Source organism: Petaurus breviceps, unplaced genomic scaffold (genome assembly GCF_028583685.1).
Source record: "Petaurus breviceps papuanus isolate PSGF00001 unplaced genomic scaffold, PetGlider_PUasm1.0 79, whole genome shotgun sequence".
NCBI classification, from domain to species: Eukaryota; Metazoa; Chordata; class Mammalia; order Diprotodontia; family Petauridae; genus Petaurus; species Petaurus breviceps.
The window spans coordinates 3,762,150-3,785,167 of NW_027186523.1; the positions used below are offsets into that span (position 1 = coordinate 3,762,150).

At 35.8% G+C, this 23,018-nt stretch overlaps 1 protein-coding gene across 5 annotated transcripts in view; it reads right to left on the bottom strand.

Annotated features, from left to right (window-relative positions):
• The window catches only part of LOC138175790 (branched-chain-amino-acid aminotransferase, cytosolic-like), a 261,129-nt gene that overhangs the window by 38,969 nt on the left and 199,142 nt on the right, over positions 1-23,018 (bottom strand). For 4 of the 5 annotated variants that reach the window (XM_069106269.1, XM_069106271.1, XM_069106268.1 and 1 more), the window contains 5 exons: positions 21,956-22,066; positions 17,464-17,583; positions 9,073-9,236; positions 2,661-2,720; positions 2,339-2,481 (listed from right to left, as the gene is read on the bottom strand). In XM_069106269.1, coding sequence (XP_068962370.1) covers positions 2,339-2,481; positions 2,661-2,720; positions 9,073-9,236; positions 17,464-17,583; positions 21,956-22,066 — 598 coding nt within the window. The remainder of the gene's footprint in view (positions 1-2,338; positions 2,482-2,660; positions 2,721-9,072; positions 9,237-17,463; positions 17,584-21,955; positions 22,067-23,018) is intronic. The other variant, XM_069106270.1, reaches the window with a different exon arrangement.

A 23,018-nucleotide genomic window follows, 5' to 3' on the forward strand; every position in this document is an offset into this window, starting at 1 on the left:
AGGAAGGAAGGAAGGAAGGAAGGAAGGAAGGAAGGAAGGAAGGAAGGGAAGCAGAATGAAGCAGCAATAAAAAAATAAGCATTAAGAAGACACTCAGGAAAAATAAAAGAAGAATCACAAGAGGACATAAACAGTATAGTTTTGTCACTATTGTGTTAAGTTTATTACATACTTAAAGAATAAAATAGGTTAATGGTTCCATAAGCAATCATTCTTTTTGGTGTTCTTAGCATACTGAAATTTGTGCTTATTAATGATTATTGAATTCATAAGGAAAAAAAAATCAATATACTTCCTTCAGGGGCCTCCATTTACTACTATACTGATTTGTGAATTGCTGTGACCAAAAATATTCATCACCTTAAAAACCAGATATCTGGTGATAAGCCTCTCTGAGTATGGCTGGACTGGTTTTTGCATGATTTTCCATAACTGGACCCATACTTGAAGGTTTTCCATCTGGACTATCTTAAGAACTTAGGCTACTCTAGTACAGCCTTCAAGTACAGTGGGTCACATTCAAAGAAACAGAAATTTACTGTTAGTTCAAAATCAAATTCACCAGAATTTTAAAGGATTCATAAAGTTTGCATCAACCATACCCACCCTTCCAAATATTGCATTTTCCCCCTCCCACAGGAAGTGAAAATTCACTCCCTCGTAATTTTTTTTCACAACTGACTAATCTGTCTCCAGCTAACAACAAATGTTTGCTGAAGGATTCCATAGCCCTGTGTGCATCTTCAAACAAACAAAAGAGAAAGAAAGGGCATCTGGAAGAAGAGTCAGTTTCTGTGGTACATTCAACAATTTCTTTTAGGCTGCCCAGTGATGCTGGTTTGCTCATTGATTTTCAAGAACCAGGGTCTTTATTTTACATGCTTCCTACTGAAAACATCCTTCTAATACTTAAATGACCTGTGATCCTAACCCCAAACTCCTCTTTATCCAATAGGTTCTCATCCTAATCACACAATCTCAGAGCTGGAAGGGGTCCCAACAGCTACCTAATCCAATCTGTACTTGATTGTTGCCAAAATTCCCTCTATAACATATCCTAAAGGTGTTGATGAAGGCTCTGTTATAAGATACCTTCATTGTTACCTTCATTGTTACTTGTGTTACAAACACAATTTTTTTCTCTTTCTAACTCCCATCCATTTTGCCCTCTAGGGTCAAGTAGAACAAGCCTTATGCCTCTTCTACTTGGCAGCCCTTCAAATACTTGAAGCCATCATGTTCATGCTGAGTCTTCTCTTCTCTCCTCCAGGCCAAACCCTCCCAATTCCATCATTTTTTGGCATGGACTCAAAGCACTTCACCATCCCCCTCCTCTGGATAGTCTTCAGCTTATCAATATATCACCCAGAACTGTACACAATATTCCAGATGCAATCTGACCAGGGTAGAGTACTATAGGAACATTAATCAATCAATGAACATTTATTAAATGGCTTCTGTGTGCATGGCACTACGACTACAAATACAAAACAACAAAAACAAAAACAGTCCCTTCCTCAAGGAGATTGCTGGGAGCTAAATATTATCCTTTGATTATAAACATATATATATATATATATATATATGTGTGTGTGTGTGTGTGTGTGTGTATAGACATATATATATACACATATATAATATATGTTATAAATACATATAATATAAAATATAATATATATAATATGATAAAAAATCAAATTATCTATTTTGGCAGGGATGGAGGATTTTCAGAACATTTAGCTTTGGGATCCAAAATAATAACCATACAGCTTTGTGGAAAGCAATAAATTTCCTATAACATGAGAAAAAGATATAAAACTCCCCAGGAAGAATAGTATTTGCACCTACTTATAGAGCTGCCAAGGTTCTGTGTGGAACTTCCCTAGTTCTTGGTTTAACACACAATCACTCATTTGCAGAGATATTTGCTACCAAATGAAGGAATTTAAATGGGTAGGAGAAACTGCCCCTCATTTTTAAAATTCACATGAACTCAAGTAGGCTGGGTTCATTCCAAGTAATGTACTGACTGGTCCTGATTTAGGCACCAAATTAAAAGAACAAAATCTTTTCTTTCCTAGAAAATTAATCAAGTTAGTTTTCTTTTGGTCAACTAAATGATGGCATGGAAGAATGAAGGGGCTAAGTGGAAATTTTCATGGTAACCATAAAATGGTGTTATTGTGAATACTGACAGGTGTAAGTAAACTTCTCTAGAAGTGATTCACAATAATACCTGTCAGTATTAATCAGTAACTAAGCCCTTTACTGAACTCTTGAGAGTTTCACACAGTCATGTTCTAAGAACAGAAAAAAGAGCTGAATTTAATGCTATTACCTCCATCTTCATTTATCCAGTATAGGAAAAGATTCATTGTTCCCACTTCAGTTATCTGATGATCTTCTCCACAGAGCCAAAGAACTTGCTGACATCCATGATGCAATGCTTCATTTTGAGCAAAAATGGAGGCACCATAATTGCTAATTGAAGAAGCAAAACATCAATTAGTGGTAATGATTTTCTTTCCACATATCCACCCTCTAAAAAATCCATAATTTCTGTTATTTATGGTAAACATATTCATTGTATTCCTGAAGCTTAAATTTTCCCATATGTTTTTCATATTATCTTTTCAGTTATCATATTAAAACACCTTTACCCAGATATTCTGCTGAATACTATGAGGGTCTTCTCCAATCTTCCTCCCTTGTCTTCCCCACTGCCAAGGAGATGAAAATAAATGATAATAAAATTTCTCAAAACTTCATGAGATGCCTATACTAGCAAACTCTTTAAAATAGCTGGCTATCTGACAAGGCATTCATTTTACAATAAACTAGAACCAGGGGCAGGCCAGAGTTTAGGAATTCTGACACATAAGGAAAGCATCATCCTCATCACCATTGACACTTATATGGAGCCTTAATGTTTGCAAAGTATTTGACATTTCATTATTTCATCTGAGTCCTGAAACAACAGGATGAGATAAGTGCTATTATATCCCTATTTTTACAGATGAAGAAACTGAAACTAAGAGAACCTAAGTGACTTACCCATAATCAAACAGCCAGTAAGTGACAGAAGCAGAATGAATGTGAAATAAATGCCGGCTCCGTGGGAGGGGAGCCTTGGAGCATATATTTTTTAAAGTTCAAAGGCTCTGCATTGACATGGTTCAGCACAAGATGTACAAAAGTCATTACTCTGAGTATCAAGTCTACCTTAAGTTATATTATGATTAAGGAATGTTGCATCTTTCCTTAATATATGCAGAGAGAGGAATAAATATGAAAAAAAAAAGAAAAAGAGGTCCTAAAGAGCTCAACAACATACCCACCTTTTATTCAGTTTGAAAGATACTGAGTAGCTACATGAGATTTTCTTTAAAGTGTATGTATAATATTAAAAAGTACCTTATTGTTTCTCTTTATGCTTTTTCAGTAATTAAGTTAAATAAATACCACTAGTAGATAATACAATATTGGACTGTTTCCTTTGAAGTTTGCATTTCTTTAAATAAAAACCCTGAAATCAGACTTTATGGATAGACAAAAGTGAGTATCATTTTAACTTGTTTAAAAAAGAAAGAATTTCTCATGCAACCTTTGATACATTGAAAATCACTGTAAAGATGTTTTACAGCATAATCCCTGCTTCACAGGAAAAGATTATTTAACATTTATAGAGTGTTGTGAGGCATTCTACAGGGTATATAAAAGACAAAGCTCTCTTGATGTCAGGAAACCCCCTCTGCAACGAAAGAAACTCAGAATCTTTACTTTCTTCAATATATATGGAAAGGTATTTTATTGTATTTATTACTGGACCCCATAGATTTATTTCGTGGTGGGCTAATTACCTTAGCTCACCTCTTTATTGTGCTCCAGTTCCCTCTTGGGTGTTAACTATGCTCTTTGTTGTTCATGGGGTCATTAACACGTTTTTGATCCCTTTCATGCATTTCCTATGTTCGTGAGAATAACATGTCACTTTGGGGGAGAAAGGAGATCTAACAGTTCAAAAAGCTAATTGACAAGCTGCCTGAATAGAGCAATTACAACTGAATTCCATGCAGAACTGGAGAAGTGAAGGAACTAGGTAGCCTACCACCAAAAAAACTGAGTAAAAGCAAGAAAAAATAAAACTGATCCCTTCTCTAGCTCAAAATATATCCTCTACTATAATCTTAAAAGCAGCAGTGAGCATCTGAAAATCCATTCCAATAACACAATCCTCTTTGTAAGAATGGCTCACATTTTTCAAAGGATCTGAGCAGGCAGTTTTTGGAAGAAAAAAAATCAAAGCGATATATGGACATGTGAAAAAATACTCTCAATCATTACTGATGAGAGAAATGTAAATTCAACCTCTGAGATAAGATCTCACACCTATCAGATTGACTAAAATGATAGAAGGGGAAAATAATAAATGGAGCAGATATGGGAAAACTGGGACACTAATACACTATTGGTGAAATTGTGAACTGATACAACCATTTTGGAGAGCAATTTAGAATTATGTCCAAAGAGTTATAAAATTGTGTATATCCTTTGACCCAGCAATATTACTGTTAGCTATATATTCCAAGGTTATGGAAAAAGGAAAAGAAGCTATATGTTCTAAAATATTTATAGCAGCTCTCTTTGTGGTGGCAAAGAATTAGAAAGTGAGGAGATGCCCATCAATTGGGGAATAACTAAATAAGTTGTGATATATGATTGTGATAGAATACTATAAGATTGGTATCAGAAAGACATTGAAAGACTTGCATGAAATAATACTGAGTGGAATGAACAGAACCAAGGGAACATTATATAGCCTAACAGCAATACTGTTTGAACAGTGGCTGTGAATGACTAAGTTATTTGGAGTAGTATGAACATTGAAATCAAATACAAAAGATACATGAAGAAAAATGCTATTTACCTGTAGAGAAAGAATTGATACATGGAAGTGTGTATTGTGTGGTTCCAAGTATATTTATATCAAATGTTGGCCTCTACCATGGAAGTGGGAAGAAGGGAAAGAAAACATAGAACTCAAAATTTAACATAAATAAATAAATAAAATTTTAAATAAAAAAAAAAAGAATGGCTCACATTTGCATTCTTTCTGCTTTTCAAAAGATTTCATCACCATCACTCTGTGAGGTAGGCAGTACAAGTTTTAAACTTCAGAAGCCAGAGATTCAAAGAGGAAAAAAAATGGCTTTCTTCTTGTCAGCAACAGGGCTACGCTATTAAGTACCTGGCCCTAAACCTTGGCAGAGACTCCCTGGATATTGTAGGGCACTGACTAGGTTTGCCATGAAGTTTCCCTGAGGCCATAAACACTCAGATTGGTAATCTATCTGATTCAATATTTCAGATTGCACAAAACTTCAATATTGCAAGATGTGATTTGGGTATGAGCACTTCCTCCCCGCAAAGCATATATCATACTTCCAAGCCCTCCAGGCCTTAGTCAAGGAAAGCCTTCTTGACTTTTACTAGCAGAACAATTCATCACCCTGAAGTCCACCTGATGAACTAAGGTAGGCTGGTCCTCAGACAGCATATATCCAAGCATCCCTGGTCCTGTACTTGATGTCTGTCTACTTTGACAGGCTCTGCTAGACCCTGTAACACAGAGGACTTGACTCTATGGTCTCCAAATCAAAAAACATTAGCACATAAAGACTTTAGGGCTTTACACAAGATTAAAATGCTTTCAGAGGGCAGCAACAGTGCCACTTTTTTTTTTATCAAGATGAAATTGGCAGTAAGGTACAATGGCTTACTAAATAAGGCCAGATATCTGTAGAAGTCAGTTTAAGAGGGACAGGGGGACATTTCTACTCAAGTAGCAGATCTGCTCCCCAGTTTCTTAATTCAGATTAATTTTTAATGAACAAAAGTCTGATCTCTGTCCCCCCTGCTTTACTTTTCTTTGATAAAAAGAAAAAGAAAAACAAACTCTTTTTTACAAATAAACATAGATCTTTTTGATATTGTCAATAAAGCACTTTATTTAGAATATATAAATCAATTCGAATTTTAGATTTTTTTTTGGAAAATTATTATTTAATGGAAATTTATGAGTACTATTAAGAATCTTTCCATTAAATGAATAATCACTCCCAAATTTATCTACATATTGTTTTGGCTTTCATTTTTAGGTTTAATTAAAGTATAATACATGAGTTATAAATGGCCTCTGATGTGGAGGAATCACCTCCCAGAAAGGTACTCACACAGTCTGATTTTTTTCTTTTCCTTTTAGATTTTTGCCTAGCTTCAACTAGAGACATTTGTCTTGTTCCATTTGCTAATGATGGAAAGGAACTTAATGTGGATATAAGACAATACAGGTAAAAGTTCTCATGAATACAACTGCCATTAAAAGAAATCTAATTAACCCAATTTCTTTTTTCTTTTAATTTTTGCATTCCTGGTAACATACTTGAGGAGGCTGTGGGTTCTGCTTTTTCCTCCCCAACTTAAATGACAAAGAAGACAATTCTGGCTTTTCATACTGATCATGGAACTTTTCCAAACCTCATTAGAGTCCCTTTCTAATTGCCCTGGGGTATTGTATTCCATTGTTGTTTTAACTATTAGATAATCTGACCACCCTCAGATAAAATTTTATTATACTTTCCAGACAATCTGCAGAGTTAACATTAAAGGGAGGGATAAGGTAAATGTGGAAATAGTTACTATGTGTTTATCCTTGGGTTAGGAAAGAATGAATAAATAGAGGAAAAAGGAAAGTTGATGTCTCCTTTAAATTGGCATTATTAATCCAACAAAATTGTGAATGTACTGTCTGTAATGTGTGCCACAGTAAAGTTATTTTAAAGAGTTCACTAGAGACTTAGAGCAGTTGCTTCCACTCACTATTGCTTTAAGCACTCTGGCTCTCCATCCTACAGAAAAGGCATCAATCAGGGCAGTCCACTAATACTTCTTTCAATTTGGCTGAATGGAGATGTATATACACTAGTGAGGGAAAAAGACTCTCCAAAATTAGTCTTGTAACCACCATCTAGACTTTCCTTCTGTTTAACAGTGAGAGGAAACAACAGCAGAGAGATGTGGATGATGTGGATGAAATGACATCAGGGCTGCTAGGTTTCCAAAACCATTCTTTGTCACAGGTAATAGAACTTTTGAACATCTCATTCTCTCATCCAGAAATGCCCACTTGTCTCTCCATTGTTCTAGGATGCCAGGAATCTGACAGCTTCATTAAGAAACTATGTCATTCTATTTCCTTACCAGGTCTGGTTGTGTGATATGCGTTTATATTTACAGGATTAACAATAAAAATAGTCTGGTAAGACTAGACCCTTTCTCTTGAAAATGAAGAGTGGAAAAGACATGGACACAAAAACATCTAAAAGGACTAAAGAATTTCTGAATTCAATCAAAGAAATCTAAGGGAATTTTACCAACCTTTTTGTGCATTCTTATGTAATTTATAAGCACTTCTGATAGACACTCAAAAGTACCTGGAGTCTATGTAACCTAAATTGATACTTTTTTTTTTTTTTTGCTTTTTGGAGGGGGGAAGGCAGGGCAGTTGGGGTTAAGTGACTTGCCCAAGATCACACAGCTAGTGTTAGGTGTCTGAGCCCGGATTTGAACTCAGGTCCTTCTGACTCCATGGACAGTGCTCTATTCACTGTGTCACCTAGCCACCCCCTAAATTGGTATATTGGTAAGGGATTCCCACTCCCTTTGTCCTCCTGAGTATAAAACAGTGTATACCCCAGATCAAGAGGCCCTCAGTAGTTGACAACTTCTCAAATTATAATATATATAAAGTTCTTTGCAAACCTTAAAGTACTATCTGAATATCTGGCTACCATTATTAGTATTTTACAAACTCTATGGCATGTCCTAGGACTACCCAGATTCCAGGGGGCTATGCACAAGCTGGTTTATGCCTTCACTGGATCCTTCATGTTAACATCAATAAATCCCATCTAGGCTAAGTCCCCTATGAGGCAGCTGGAGCACAGCGGAAAGAGTGCTGAGCTTGGAGTCAGAAAGTCCTGGATTCAAATCCCTCCTCTACTGTTTATTAGCAGTTGAGACTCTGGGTGAGTCATTTAACTCCCATGTGCCTCAGGCAAGACCCTAGATCCCAAATAATAGATTTTCCAACTCAAAGCCAAGTACACCACTGAAACTGTTTAACGTTTCTCAAATCTTCCGATAGCCAGCTACATGGTTCTCTCTTCCTCTTCAAATTATTTTGTATTTACTTATCTGTACACATGTTATATCCTTCAGTGGAATATAAGACCCTTGGAAGAGACTTGTTTTTTTGTCCTTTTATCTCCAGCATCCCAGGACAAATTCTAGTAATTTGTTTTAATCAGAACTAGGATTTAATTTGTATCTGGTGAGAAATTTCCATCTAACAATGCAGAACTGCTCTGCAACATAGTATTGGAGAGTGGCCAGGAACCTTGAGAGATTAAGAAACTTGTTCAGCATCACATAGCTCGTATGTGTCTGTGGTAGCACTTGAACCCAGGTCTCCCTAACTGAGGCCAGCCCTCTATCTACTATGGCATGCTGCCTTTCCTGTCTGGCACACAGTAGGTAATTAATGCTTGCTGAATTGAATTCTCAGTGAAGTCTGGCTGAGCCAAAGAAGGGCTATCCTTCAGCCAGTTGGCAGTAGGTATGATTATATTCAGTGACAATGAAGACAGCATGTCAATGCAGCAGGCACCTTCCCCAGACATGACTCCTAAAATACTAGGGCCAGCTTGGAGCTTCAGCCCCAAACACCAGATGGTCTCTTCTCTCAACCCATCTAATTGCTATGGCAAAATAGAACAGACATATGGCAGCAGCTAATTCAATCTCTAATTTTAGTGATTCAAAAAAGTTCTGGTGCATTTCATTTACAATTGTCCTCCCATACCAACAACTTGCATAATTTATCACTTAGTCAATTTAAAACGCCGAAAACTACAGAAAGTGGATGAGCATGCTTAGTGGAGTCAAATAACAGTAAATAAATAACCAGGAAGGATTTTTTCATATCATACGGTAATGTGAATTTCCTCTTACCCTCCTATCTTGTAGTCCCCCGTTCCACCCTTCCAGGATCTCACGTACTTCGGATTCGCCCACAGAGATACTGGTTTCAAGGTTCCACTTGAAAAGTAAGGTCCCACAGGACACAGAATTACAAAAAGGAGGGCTTTTGTTGGCTTCTTTACTCCAAGGGAAGCCTTCAATAAAGCAAAAATACAAAAAGCAGGGATTTAGCTGGACTTCACTTAAAGATTAAGAACCAAAACTTTCGATTGTACTTTGAAAACGGCCATCCATCAAAAGAATTATTATCATCATTATGGAATATTAGACTATACACAGAACAGCCAATCTTATGAACAAAGAAAGATTTGACAGAAAGATTTTAAACTGACATAAAAGTTTTCTGTTTGTAAGATTCAGAAGTAGGTAGTGAGTAAAAGGAAATCTTCAAAAAGTACATATAAATGCATTTTTTATAGCCTATCTGTTAAAGTTTGGAGGTGGGAAAATATAGACAAATTTTAATTACTAAGAGCTGAATATACCGTTTACTTCTACTTAGGGCTGCTACAGGTTCTAGCAGATGTCTAGCAGATCTGAGGGACTGAGGCAATAAATGCTTACCACACTACCATGCATCTAGCATAGACTCCCAGACATCACAGAGTCAGTACATTCCACTAGAATTTAAGTACTAGACAAAATAGACAAAAGTGTCTTCAAAGCAAGTGACATTATTAATCAGTATATTATTCCACATAAAAAGATATTAAAGGACATTTTCCATCATTACTGTGAAGCAACTGTAAAATAACACAAAACATGCAAAAATCTCTAAAATAAATAGTTTTTAAAAATAGTAATTAGGGATAGGCTGCTTCCTGGAGAAGGAAAGTAGGCAAAATTAAAAGGGAAATTGGGGTGGTACACACTGGAGGGGAAGGATTTAAAATTACTCTATAAAGATTATGTTTTAAAAAAAAAGATCCTTAGGCACTATACAACAGAAGAACTTGGAAAGTGGGAAAGAATCCTGAAGAGTAGAGGTTCATTAACTTGGCTTTATGAACCTGTGGACAAATATTGGGATCTGTGAACTTGGATGAAAAAACAAATGGATGAAAAATACAAACACACACACACACACACGTATGCGCACACAGTTGAGAACCACCCCACTCCACATGGTAGAGTGGTGAAACAAACTCTTATTCCATTTAACCTTGATTGACTTCTATGCCTGGTCTATACTAGACCTGTTTCATGCCATAAAGAGCTATACTAAAAAGCAGGCAGGTAAAGTAAAAACAGATGAGACCAAACAAAAAAGTCTATTTTGCTTCTAATTGAAATGCTAAGTAAAAGTGACCCGTCCCCCCCCCCCCAAAAAAAAAAAAAAAAGATTGCGGACTTTCTGTGCATTTCAATTGCCCATGTTTTCTTTTTGGTCCCCATTATCATCGAAAATAAAGAGTTGGTTGTATAAAGTTGTTTGCATGTAAATATTTTAGATGAACCTAGACATCATCATTCTAAAGGACAAATGATAATTTAGAAGAAATGGAAAAGTAACTTCAGTATGGTCCTAATCTAATGTCATAAAATAATGAAACAACTTTAAGACATTTTGTAAATGGGGCACATCTGGCCACAGTGAAAATAGATGGCCAACTCCAAGAAGTTATTTGTCTTCAATTTTATTCCCAATTTTAACAAAAATCGCAAGTTACATTAAGCATAAACTCAATGGGCTTTCATTAAGCTGTCAGTTAAACTAGAATCAGTTTTTATTTTACTCAAAGGGGAATTTTCATGCTCAATTAAGATAGAGAGAGAACTTAGAGATTCTGGGCTATGAGGAATTAAAGAAGGACTTTATATTTATTTCCTAAATTCCCTGTGGATTATTTGCATCTGGGTTCAAATCCGAGCTTCACCACTTAATTTCTGCATGACCATGAGCAAGTGACTTAACCTCTCTGGTTGTGTAGCTAGATGGCACAGTAGATACAGCACTGTACCTGGAGTCAGGAAGATCCGATTTCAAATCTGACCTCAGACATTTACTATTTGTGTGACCCTGGACAAGTCACCCAACCATTGTCTGCCTCAGTTTCCTAATCTGTAAAATGAGGCTTCTAACAGCATTGAGTTCTCAGGATTGTTGTGAGGATAAAAGGAGATAATATTTGTCAAATGCTTTGCAAAGTTTAAAGAGCTTTATAAATGCTGGCCATTACTATTTTCTTTGGACCTTATCTTGTTCTGTATGGGGGGCAATTTTAACTAGAAGAGTCCTTACTGGGGGTGGGGACCCTGCAGTCTCCAGGCCACATGTGGCCCTCTAGGTTCTCAAGTATGGCCCTTTGATTGAATCCTAACCTCACAGAGAATTTGTAACACTCAATTTACAAACTGTGATACGAATAACTGATTTAATGCCTGATTACGTGAAAATGATATCAAATTTTGTTGAAGTGTTCTGTTGACATTAGATATAAACAGATGTGGCTGCTTTTCTCTACATTGTTGTATGTAACATAATATCTATGTAATAGATAATGACATGTAATGATAATATGTAATAGAATATCTGAAAAAATAAATAGCAATTATTAGCACTCAGGAACATTTTCTAAAGTAAACTTCATTCCTGGTAATTATTCTCTTCTATATGTACATTAAATTTTCTTATTTAGTTTACTAGATGCTTGCATACCTTAAATCCATGATCTAAACAAAAATGATGTCCACTAGATGGTAGTAGGGAGAGCATGGAAAGGAGTATCTGTGGGAAGAAGTCTACACACTGACAACCAAGCAACAGCAGAAGGAGCAGCGACAACAATAATACTCTTAATAATAATAATATAGTATTGTAAGGCTTATAAGTGAAGCAGGGAATACGAGTATTATTATCCTTATTTCATAAATAATAACACTTACATGGTGCTTACTATGTACCAGGCATTGTGCTAAGTGCATTTCAATCACTACTTCATTTGACCCTCACAAAAACCCTTCAAGGCAGGTGCTGTTATAACTCCATTTCACAGTAGAGAAAACTGAAGCAGACAGAGGTAAAGTGACTTGCCCAGGGTCACACAGCTAGTAAGTGTCTGAATCTGGATTTGAACTCCTGCCTTCCTGATTCAAGGACCAGCATTTGATCTACTGTACTACCTAGAAGTGAATAGAGGAACTGAGGCCCTGAGAGGTAAAGTACTTTAGCCATAGTCATTTAGCAAGTATCTAAAACAGGATTTGTATGCAGATCTCCTGACTTCAAGTCCAGTAATATAGTTTTTTTTATAGTAATTCTGGAAGCAAATAAATTATTAAATGACTTTTTATAAGCAGAGAGAGAAAAATCAGGTTATGCAAGTCACAAATGTTTCTCTGTTCTTCAAAGTAGTACTGGTGTTGATAGCATCAAGTTATTTAACTCTGCAGTCTTATTTACAAAACGAATTAAGCACTCTGGAGTTCTCCTGAAACTGTCCATATTTACGCAGAATTAAGAACAACCAAGCCCTGAATTAAATGGGACAAAAATTAGAGGAGGACCCACGTGATGAAGTAAGCTTTTTCTTCTTCTGGTTCCTACAAACTGCAAGTATCTTTTCATTGTTATGGTTCTTTTCTAGGCTGAACAACTATTTCAATTCTATAGAGTTGCTGAGTTTCTATTACCTTGTTATACAACATTAAATAAATTCCAGCATATAAAATACTATAATGACAAAAGACTGTCACTATCACCTCTTGCTCCAGCTTCTGTCTCTGCAATGAAATCAGCAGTTCTGGCCTTTGGGGACCTGGTCACATCTAACTGGGTTCTCTGTGTTGCTGATAATCAAGTAAAAGGAACAGAGGTTAACTTCAGTGGACACTTCCAAAGGAAGGGCAAAGGAAGTATAGCATGCCCAAGGAACTTAGATACAATCTGTGCTACCAATCAAAAAAAAATTATGGCAATGAATGCTTACTCTGTGACTTTAACTTGGAAAAAGGATTGAGTATCAGAAAGCTGCATGATGGAGAATGGATTCAATGCCCAAAAGAAGAACAGTAAATATATACCTTGGAATATGATTTCCCACTGTGGTTCTGATGGAAATGTTTATGGCAATAAATGTGACTTCTGCAATGCTTTTATGAAAAACCAGGGTGCTGTGATCTTCCATCATTATGGAGAGTGTTGAGGACCAAGAGCACCATGTTTCCCATCTACAAGAAGCTTCCTTGTTTGGACTCCATATATAATCCTTTGGTTACCTCTCAACCAGATTAGACTGATATCCCTGACTATTTGCTGATTTACTACAACAATAAATACTTTTCTGCTTGAGCTCTAAAAATAAAACAACTATAATGACATGGTCAGATCTCTATCAAAATTAAGTAAGTATAAGCCTAAATTTGGATGGTAACAACTGTTGGAAAGTGATACGGGTCAGCATCAGTCTGTTTTCATTTCTTTTAAAACTATTTAGGTAAAGCACCATTTTTTTTTTTACCTCTATAGATTGCTTTAAGGATCCAAACACATCAGGAATTTTAAGAGAAATTTTTTCTCCTTCTCACTTTGGGACATACAGAGTGCCAAATAAAGACTTTAAAGTGCATGAATGGGAAGCAATAGGTAATAAGCCTAGAAAGGTGGACTGACATTTGATTGTGCGGGGGCTTCAAATGCCCAACAAAGGAGTTAGTATTTTCCACTTGAGATAACATGGAACTGTATAAGTGCATAAGGCAAACCTGGCAGAACCAAGAGGGAAGTCACTCACACAGCCCCAAGAAAGCTCTTACCATGAACTCCTGAGGTGAGGACCCCAACTTATACTATACTAGATTTAGGTCCAGTCATGCCTTGTACCCCAGAAGTGAGATTGCTCACCCTCACTGCAATTAACATGACTAAGCTTCAGTTAACAGCCTACAAGCAAAAAGACCCAACTGCCCAGTGACAAATAGCTGAGTTACATGATAATAAATCAGAACTGGATTAATTCTTCTACAAGTTACAGGCTTTCTACAAAAGTGAAGGCCAAATGCAAAAGAGAAGGAAAGAAGAGGAAGAAAAGAAGTTCTCTGTTGACCCTATCTCTTATAAACAGAAAGGGGATTACAAAAAGGAGGCTTAATTAAAAAAAAGTTTTCAAAGAAAATTCACTAGAGAATGATAACAGAAATGAGATAACAAAAGAGAAAAAGAACCAATACACTGACTAAGCACTGTTGAGGAAAACAAGTAGTTTTGAAAAAAATCTTGGGAGAAACTTCTCAGAAAAATTCCTCTAACTCCCATGAATAACCATGGGACAACTACAAGAAGCCCCAGAATAGTTCAAAAAAAGAAATAAGGTTGGAGATTAGGAGAGATATCAAAGAAGAAACCAAAAAATCAAACAAAGCAAAAGAGAATTTAGGATATGCAACTGAGAAAAAAAATCTCCAAATCAATAGATGGTATGAAAAGAAAATAACAGATCTGGAACACAAAAATATAAATATTGGAGAAATGTTAAATTAAATAAAAGATAATAATAAGATTGGAAGACTACATGGGAGACATAAAAGCTGAGGAAATTGAGTATTAAGATAGGATAAGAAAAAAAGAAAGTAATATAGTAATTACAGGGGATATTAATGTTCTTCCTGAATGGGATAAACATTGGGTAAAAACCAAAATAAAGATATCTAATACAGTTAAATGTAAAGTTTGGCAATTAGATTTAAAAAAATCAAATTCTCAAGTACAGGCAATTCAAGTACAGGCATGGCTAGAATGGAGTTTAAATTAAAAAGAATGAGGAAGGGTGTGTGTGTGGGTTGTGTGTGTATGTGTTGAAACTCAACAAATAATATTTTAGAAATGGAAGTACATCCAGAGGAAAATGGCTCACGACAGTGAAGAATCTTGGAACCATGCCATATGACAATTAAGAGAACTAGGTTTATTTAATGTCTTTAAACTTGAAGGGAACTCATAGGTGATGGGGACTTCAGATATCTGAAAAGTTGTCACATGAAAAGATTATGTAATGTGTCTCAAAAGTCTTAGAGCAGTTTCAAGTTTTAATAAAGCATTCATATAAGTTTTGTTCAGCTTAACACTGGCTAATTCTACTAAGGCTAACAAATGAAAGTTTCTGAAAGAAAGATTTTACCTTAATAGAGGGAGAATTTCCTAACAAAGTTGACAAGAAGTGGGAAAGGATTGGATGTCTCATCAGGTAGTAAGTTTGTCATCTCTAGAGACTGTCTAGTGGAGGTTAGGTTATAACTTATCAGGGACTCTGTAGATAAAATGCATGCTATAGTACTTATATTTATATATTTATAGTATATAGTATATATATTATAGTATTGCATGGTATTCAGGGTCCCTTCCAACTCTAAGATTCAGAGAAAAAGGCAAGTTAGATGTTTAAACAGAAGGCATAATGGATATAGTACCAGATTTGGAGTAAAGAAAACCTAATAAAATCTTACCACACACAGCTACCAGCAAGGTGATCCTGGGCAAACTTAACATCTCTGAACCTGAGTTTTGGCCTATAAAATGTGAATAATAACACCTAACTCACAGAGGCACATCAAGTGAGATAATATGTGTAAAGCACTTGGCAAATTTTACATTAGTATATACACGTGAGCTATTATTATTATGCCTGACAAACAGTAGGTACTTAATAAATGCTTATTGACTACTTGATTATGATTGCTGCTACATTATAATTATAGTAGCACTGATAATTAAATAGTATATACTCAATATGGAGACAAAAATACACCGAAAAGGTTGTGACTGACAAAAAGGAAAAGACAGATTCATGAGGAAAAGTAGCAATTTTAGTGAAGCATTGGGATATATGCATTTGTTACACAATTCTATAGAGCTTTCTTTTTTAAAAGACAAAAAGAGATGTTTATGAAACACTTTGCTTTCAATAGTCTTGTGAATTATATCATGCAAGTATTGTTATCACCACTTCACAGATTAAGAAAATAAAAAGACCGATAGATGTCAAATATGTGCCATGGTCACACACCTATTAAGCACTGGGACACTTAACTGAAGAAAAGGGGAAGAATCAAAGAGTTTCTTCTTTGAGAGACAGACAAAAAAGGACAGATTTCGTTGGGGCAGCATATAGAAGATTAGGAAGATGTGTTAGCCAGAAAACGAGTAACTTTGTTGTCACCATGTTTAAATCAAGTCAGTAAGGGTCTGTCCAATCTTGTACTTCAACACAAATAGTAGCAATGGGGTGCTACTGCCACGAGTCCATTTTCCATTTTTATTAAAAAGTTTTCTTCTCCCTTGCCTTCTTACTGGCACTTACACAATTAAATTTCCTTCAATCCTACCTGACTTGTGTGACTTTTGAAAAGTAAGATAAAAATTCTGCACTAACAGTAGGTCATTAATTTTCAATGTCCCTGACAAGCTTTAATCATATTTTATTTGACATGGGAGTCTGGAGAGAACTAGAGTGATACCAGAAAAGTTTGGGGCAAACAACTGTGGACTGATACTCACGTACACCTTTTTCCTTTCCCACAGCTTCCCATCTTTTGTTTTAATATTGAGTGAAAATGATAAAACCATCAACAAGTAAAATCTGATTTTCTGAGATTCCTAAATTATACTATAAACACAAGAGCATGAAATGAATCATAATCACATGGCTAATTTTCAGCGTCTCACCACTTCTCCCAGCATGAGAAGAAAGACAGAGCTTCTAGCAAGCAAATGCAGGGTTGTTACACTGTGGGACAGGGAAGGGAGATGTATTACTTTTATCACAAAGATGTGTAAATAGCTATTGCATTATTCTATAAATTTAGTAAATAGTTCCAACAAACTTCTAGAATTGGTCAAGTTCTAAGTCTTTAAACTGCCTCAAGTGTGAATGATGCAGTAATCAGATCTAAAACTGAAAGCAACCTTTAAAGCCATCTTTACCAACTCTCGGTTTTACCCAGCTGCTGAGGCCAGCTACTTCCCTGGGGAAAGAGCGAGTAGCAACACATTTCCAAACTCTATAGAACTTACTCCCTGACCTGCAGGGCCCCAGTTCTTTCAGGTTCCTTTAGTTGATGTGTTCTACTACAGGGATTCCAGACAAAGAAGTTGGTACCAGTAGGTCTTGCAGTCTAAACTCACAGTTCCCTTGCGAAAAAGAATGATAATCTCTGAACAGCAGAGACCACAAAGGTACATTCACATAGGAGAAATAATTTCATATCTATTGCTATATAAATATAAAAACAAATATCTATTGACGGGATACTAAGGTGGTTATATATTTCAAATTATGAACTGGAACAAAAGACAAAAGTTTGATTGGGGTGGGGGGATAAAATTTACATATGCATACAAATATGCCCCAAGCACTCATAGCGTACCTCAGTTCCAATAAGAGTAGGGCGAACATAGAGGCTGGCTGATGTTGAGTATGGGACCCATTCCTGTTCCAATCTCACGAGTTCTTGTATGCACTTTAAAAGTTCTTTCTTGTCAAACTCCTAAAAGGATGGGAAACACAATAAGGTGACAGGAAAAAAAGGATCAGAATTTTCTCACAGGCTTTCAATTCAGAAAGGCATTATTAAGCCTTTGTATGTACTAGACATTGAACTAAATAGTGAGTATGAAAGACAAAACAACAACAAAACCAGTACCTGCCAATAAGGAGCTTACATTCAACTAGGAGAAACAGTCTGTATACACATAATAAAATATATATAAAAAATAAACATGGAATAACTGGGAGGAGTGGTTAGTACTACTAGGTTTGGGAAGAAATTATCTAAACTGTAGGATCCATATTCCTGACTCCAAGAAATTATATAAAATAATAATAATACCATAGACATATATAGCACTTTAAAAAAACCTTTTTTTTAAACAACTCTGAAAAATAGGTAATAAAAAATTTATTATTATTTCCCCATTTTATAAACTCTGGAACAGAGGCTCAAAGAGGCTGGTACGTGAAAGGCCTGGGAATCATGCTCAGAGACTTCAGACTTCTAATCCATGACCTTCCCAGGAGTTATTCACTTTTTTGCATGTCATGAACCTCTTGGGTATCTGGTGAAACCTATGAATCCCTCCTCAGAATAATGTTTTTAAAGGCATAAAATAAAATCACAAAGTACACCAATTATATTGATATGAGATTATCAAAATACTTAAAAAAAAAAAGGTTGGCTTTACATTAAGAACTCCTGCCTTAGCCCACACTAGTTCCTTAATGAAAGAAGACAGAAATGCAAAAGCCCTAAACCATAAACAATATTTTCATGCTCTGTACTTTGGGCCTTAAAACCCAGGAAAAACTGCCTCTTTCCAACTGCCCATAGTAATGTTTAGTGCAATCACCCTGGCCTGGAATAGAACCCCCAAGTCAGCTCAGATATATGCTATTACCCTCCAGGTTCCCAGATGACAGCTACCTTGTGGAAGCATGATTTCACTTCTGTGGAAGGGCTGTAAGCTTTTAAATCATGCTTTAAGAGACTGTAATTATCTCTGCGAGGTGAATAAGCCTAAGAAACATGGACATTCCACAAAATAAAGATTTAAGACATTGAAAATGAATGACAAAGCAAGAACAAGTACATGCTAAAGAGAAGTCAAACAGAATTCCTGCACAGTTGGGTAATTATATATGCTCCAAGCTTGTATGTTATAATGACCATGTGACCTTAAAGAATTAAGGAACTGAGGCAGAGACTTGATATATAGCTCTCTGCCTGCAGCTTGGAATGCCAGACTCTACAGGCAGATTTTAGAGGGAAAATGTAACATAAGGAGAAACAAAACTAGTACCATCATAAGACGTTAGGATTTGACTAGTACTACCACAAGACATAAGACTTGAGAGAATTTCTCCCAGGAAAAAAAATCGGCAAACTTATATCCTTCACTTTCATGAGTCCTAACCCTTTAAGTCCCAAATCAGAAGAACATATCATTATAATCTGTCCTAATTATAGCCTGAATTTTAGCTGCAACTCAGAACTGTGAAATAAAAAATAGAATTCATTTAGTAGGAGACTATTGATAATCGATTTAAGGAATAGTCATTTATTGACCTGAGTATGCCCTTGTGCCTTCCTGAAAGCTGCAAAAAATATTTACTAATTAGAAAATTCATCGCATCAGAAAAATGAAATTAATCAATTCAAGTGTTTAGTTTAAACAAAAGTATTTTGTTGGTTACAAGTTAATGAACAAATGCATTTGCTTTAACATTGTTATACTAGTTCAATTTGGGGCTTTAGGGTATACTAAAAGATTATTAATATCTTGATTTAAAAAATTTTGCTTTGTAATATATCAACTCTGATTCAACGACTTAAGAATAAGAAGATTTTCTTTTCTACAGTAATTTGTAATCCTCCTCTTACCCTGTTCTGTTGGAAGATGCAAGTTTCCCCCCACACAAACCAGCAAGAACGTTAGCAATTTAGGGGTCAACCCTCTGTTCTCTCTCATTGCTGGCACACCTCAAGTTCTCAGCACAACACTTGTATCCTGGCTTCTACCAGAAAAATCATCATAATTTTTTGCTGCTATAACATATTTTTCACAAATCTTAAAACTATTTTCCCAAATAAGCCAACAAAAAATATCCTTTCCATGGATCTGAAACTATTTTACAGTCTCTTCTTTTAAGATGTATTCTCCTCCCTTCCCCTTTTCCTATTACTGTAGACTTATTTCTCTGTGTACATATTTCCTTCCAGTAGAATGTAAATACCTGGAGGGCAGGAACCACTTCATTTTTGTCTTTGCTGTACAAAGGGCCTGGCACTTTTTTTTTTTTTTGCTGATTTTACTAATGTAATTCTCCGCCTTGAAAATCCCTTCACCCATTCATACTGGCAACTACTCTGCATTATTTAGAGTTCAGAGAGTAGCCTGGAGTGCTGAGGTTAAAAGCACAGGGTCACAGTGGGCACTTAATAACTGGCTACTGAACTAAAAATGAGTAGAATAATTACCTGACACATAAAAACATACTTTTACAAAGATACCAACCAATTAACCAAGAAACACTCTTTATTAGACTTCTCCTATATGCCAGGCATTATGATACAATGCAAGGAATTTGAAACAGAAAGTGAAGTAATCTCTACTCTCATGGAGCTTACATTTTAACAGGCAATAAGTTATATACCAATGTACACAGAATAAGCATAAAAAGAATATGCATAACGTAGTGTATGGTGTCCAGAGTCCCATATAAGTTTACTATCCAATTCCAGGATACTGCCCAGAGCTCCTGAAGGCAAAGATTAGAAGCTGCTAAATGAAATTTTCTTCTTTGGTCCATCTACACTTTGGGTTTCTCAGGAAGTATACTGAGCTAAGTAAATCAGGGTTATGGATAGAACTTATTGATAAATCTAAGGAATTTTAAATTATAGGTAGCTGGTAGGAAAGGGATCTTCTCATTTCTCAATGAGAAGTGGAAATTCATTAAGGAAGACTACTACCTTAGATATGTTCAATATATTTTCTAACGAATTCAGCTTGCCAGTAAAGAATAGTCCAGGTTCCATTTTTAAATGTTTCTGTCTACATGGCTTTGAAAAAAAGTTTTAAAATAATTTAAACTTTTAACATGTTTATTAATGTGAACAGCAATCAATATACTGAAAAAGCAGTTACATTTCCTGAGCATCATTTTTTTCTTTTCAATACTATAAACATATTATAAGGACTTTTAGATTTAAATTTCTTATGTATGGATATAGTATGTTAGAGTTTGAAGGAAGCTTAGAGGTCATCTTTATTTTATTTATTTTAATTTTTTTTGCTTTTTTGGAGGGCAATTGGGGTTAAGTGACTTGCCCAAAGTCACACATCTAGTAAGTCAAGTGTCTGAGGCCAAATTTGAACTCAGGTCCTCCTGACTCCACCTAGCCTCCCCATATTTTTTTTACTTTTAAATGCCTTTATTTATGTATTTTTAAAATTATGTGTATATATAAGGCTAAATATTAATCCAAGATCAGCTATATCTATCAAGTGGTTGAGATGGGAAGTGAACATTCACTTTTTGACTTGCGGTCTGACTCTCCTCACTCACTCTCATGAATCCACACATATGCTAATCACTGAGAAAAAAGGATAAGATATCTGTGATTTCACTGGTGTAGGGAACTACCAAAAGAAAAAACCCACCCCAGCGCAAGTAACTATCTTCTCTGAAACTTCAGGTCTTATTAGCAAGCTGTCTAGATTCCAAGGTATCTTAAGGAACCCAGAGGACACATATATTGAGCATCCTTTTATTCCTCCTAATTCCCTTCTATTCATTATCATTCTAGATGAAAATCAATGTCTACCTGACATATCCTTCTGGCATGTCCATGTAATACTTTAGGCTGTGTAGGACTTTATTAGTTTTGTTTTATTTCTGCTGTTTTTTTAACTATCTTTCAAAACCTATAGGAAACATAAAAACTCTCACCAATTGTTTTACAGTTAAGAAAAATAGGAATTTTGACTATTACAAAAATATAAAGAAAGTTGCCCAAGGCATTAAGAGACTAAGTAACTTAGACTTGCTTAGAGTCACAGAAAATCATAACTTGAACCCATGTTTTCCTCCCTGTAAGGCTAATTTACATATCCACTAAACTACACTGTCTCTTATAATGCAATTACCAAATGGAATAAATTTACCTCCTGAAGGTTTTTAGCTGTCAGTTCTTGAGAAGAAAGCAGGCAAAAAATAACACCCAGACCAAAAACACAATTCATTTTGTTATTTCCCTAGTATGACTCATTTCATCCAAATTCATGGAAATTTATTTCAAATAGTGTACTAGCAACTCTCTAAATAAAAAGGAACATAAATAAACTGGTTGACTTACGTACAGGTAAAGTTATCCTTGCCGCAGATCGAAGCATCCTGTCCATGTTGAGGTCTGGTCGAAACAGACGGATTTTTTTATCTACTCCTCGGTATGCCTTCATTCCTTCAAATAACTGAAATTTAAAGACAATTGAAAATCTATTACCAGTGAAGATTATTAAAAAGAGCCCCCGATATCAAAAGACTGCCTTTTCTAGGTTTCATGTTTCCTTATGTATTTAAAGTTGCCTTTGTCTTAAAGAGAGAACAATTATATCTAAACATGTTGTTTTTCAGTCATTTCAATCATGGTCTATTCTTCATGACCTTATTTGGGGTTTTCTTGTCAAAGATACTGGAATGGGTTTGCCATTTCCTTTTCCAGCTTATTTCACAGATGAGGAAGAGAGACAAACAGGGTTAAGTGTCTTGCCTAGGTGAGATGAGGCTGGATCTGAAACTCAGACCTTCCTGACTCCACAAGCACACCATTCCAGGCTCCGCTCCCCAAATAGCCACCTACTATGTCTAAGTACAGTGTTAAGCAAAATCTTGCCAATAAAAACTGGCACAGAAAGAAGTCACTACTATTCCCATCAAATTCAAGGAGCTAAGTAGCTATTCTGCCACTTACCTGAGTTCTCTGTTTTTCCTTCATGTCTATTGATGCTTTCATACTGAAGATTTGTAGAGACAGTATAAGATTGAACATGCATTAAATGCCTGGTACATGACAGACCACAATGCTAGGTGGTAGAAAGATAGAGAAAACCAGACCCCAAGGAACAGAGAGGACCATTTAAAGGGTCCTTGGAGGTCCTCTAGTTCAAACCACTCACATTACAAATAAGGGAACTGAGGCCCAGAGAGTTTAAGTAACCTTGTCCAATGTCACAAATAATAAGGGTTTGAAGAAGGATTTGATTCAGGTTATCCTGACCCCAAGCCCAGAGTTCTGCCCATTATGTCATGCTAAGTCCATCCGTGAGTGAGTTTAATAAAGACAAGAATGTGATATAACTTAAAATTTGGATATTCAGTCATAATTCTGATAAGGGAGAATATGCTAAAACTGTTGGCCAAAAT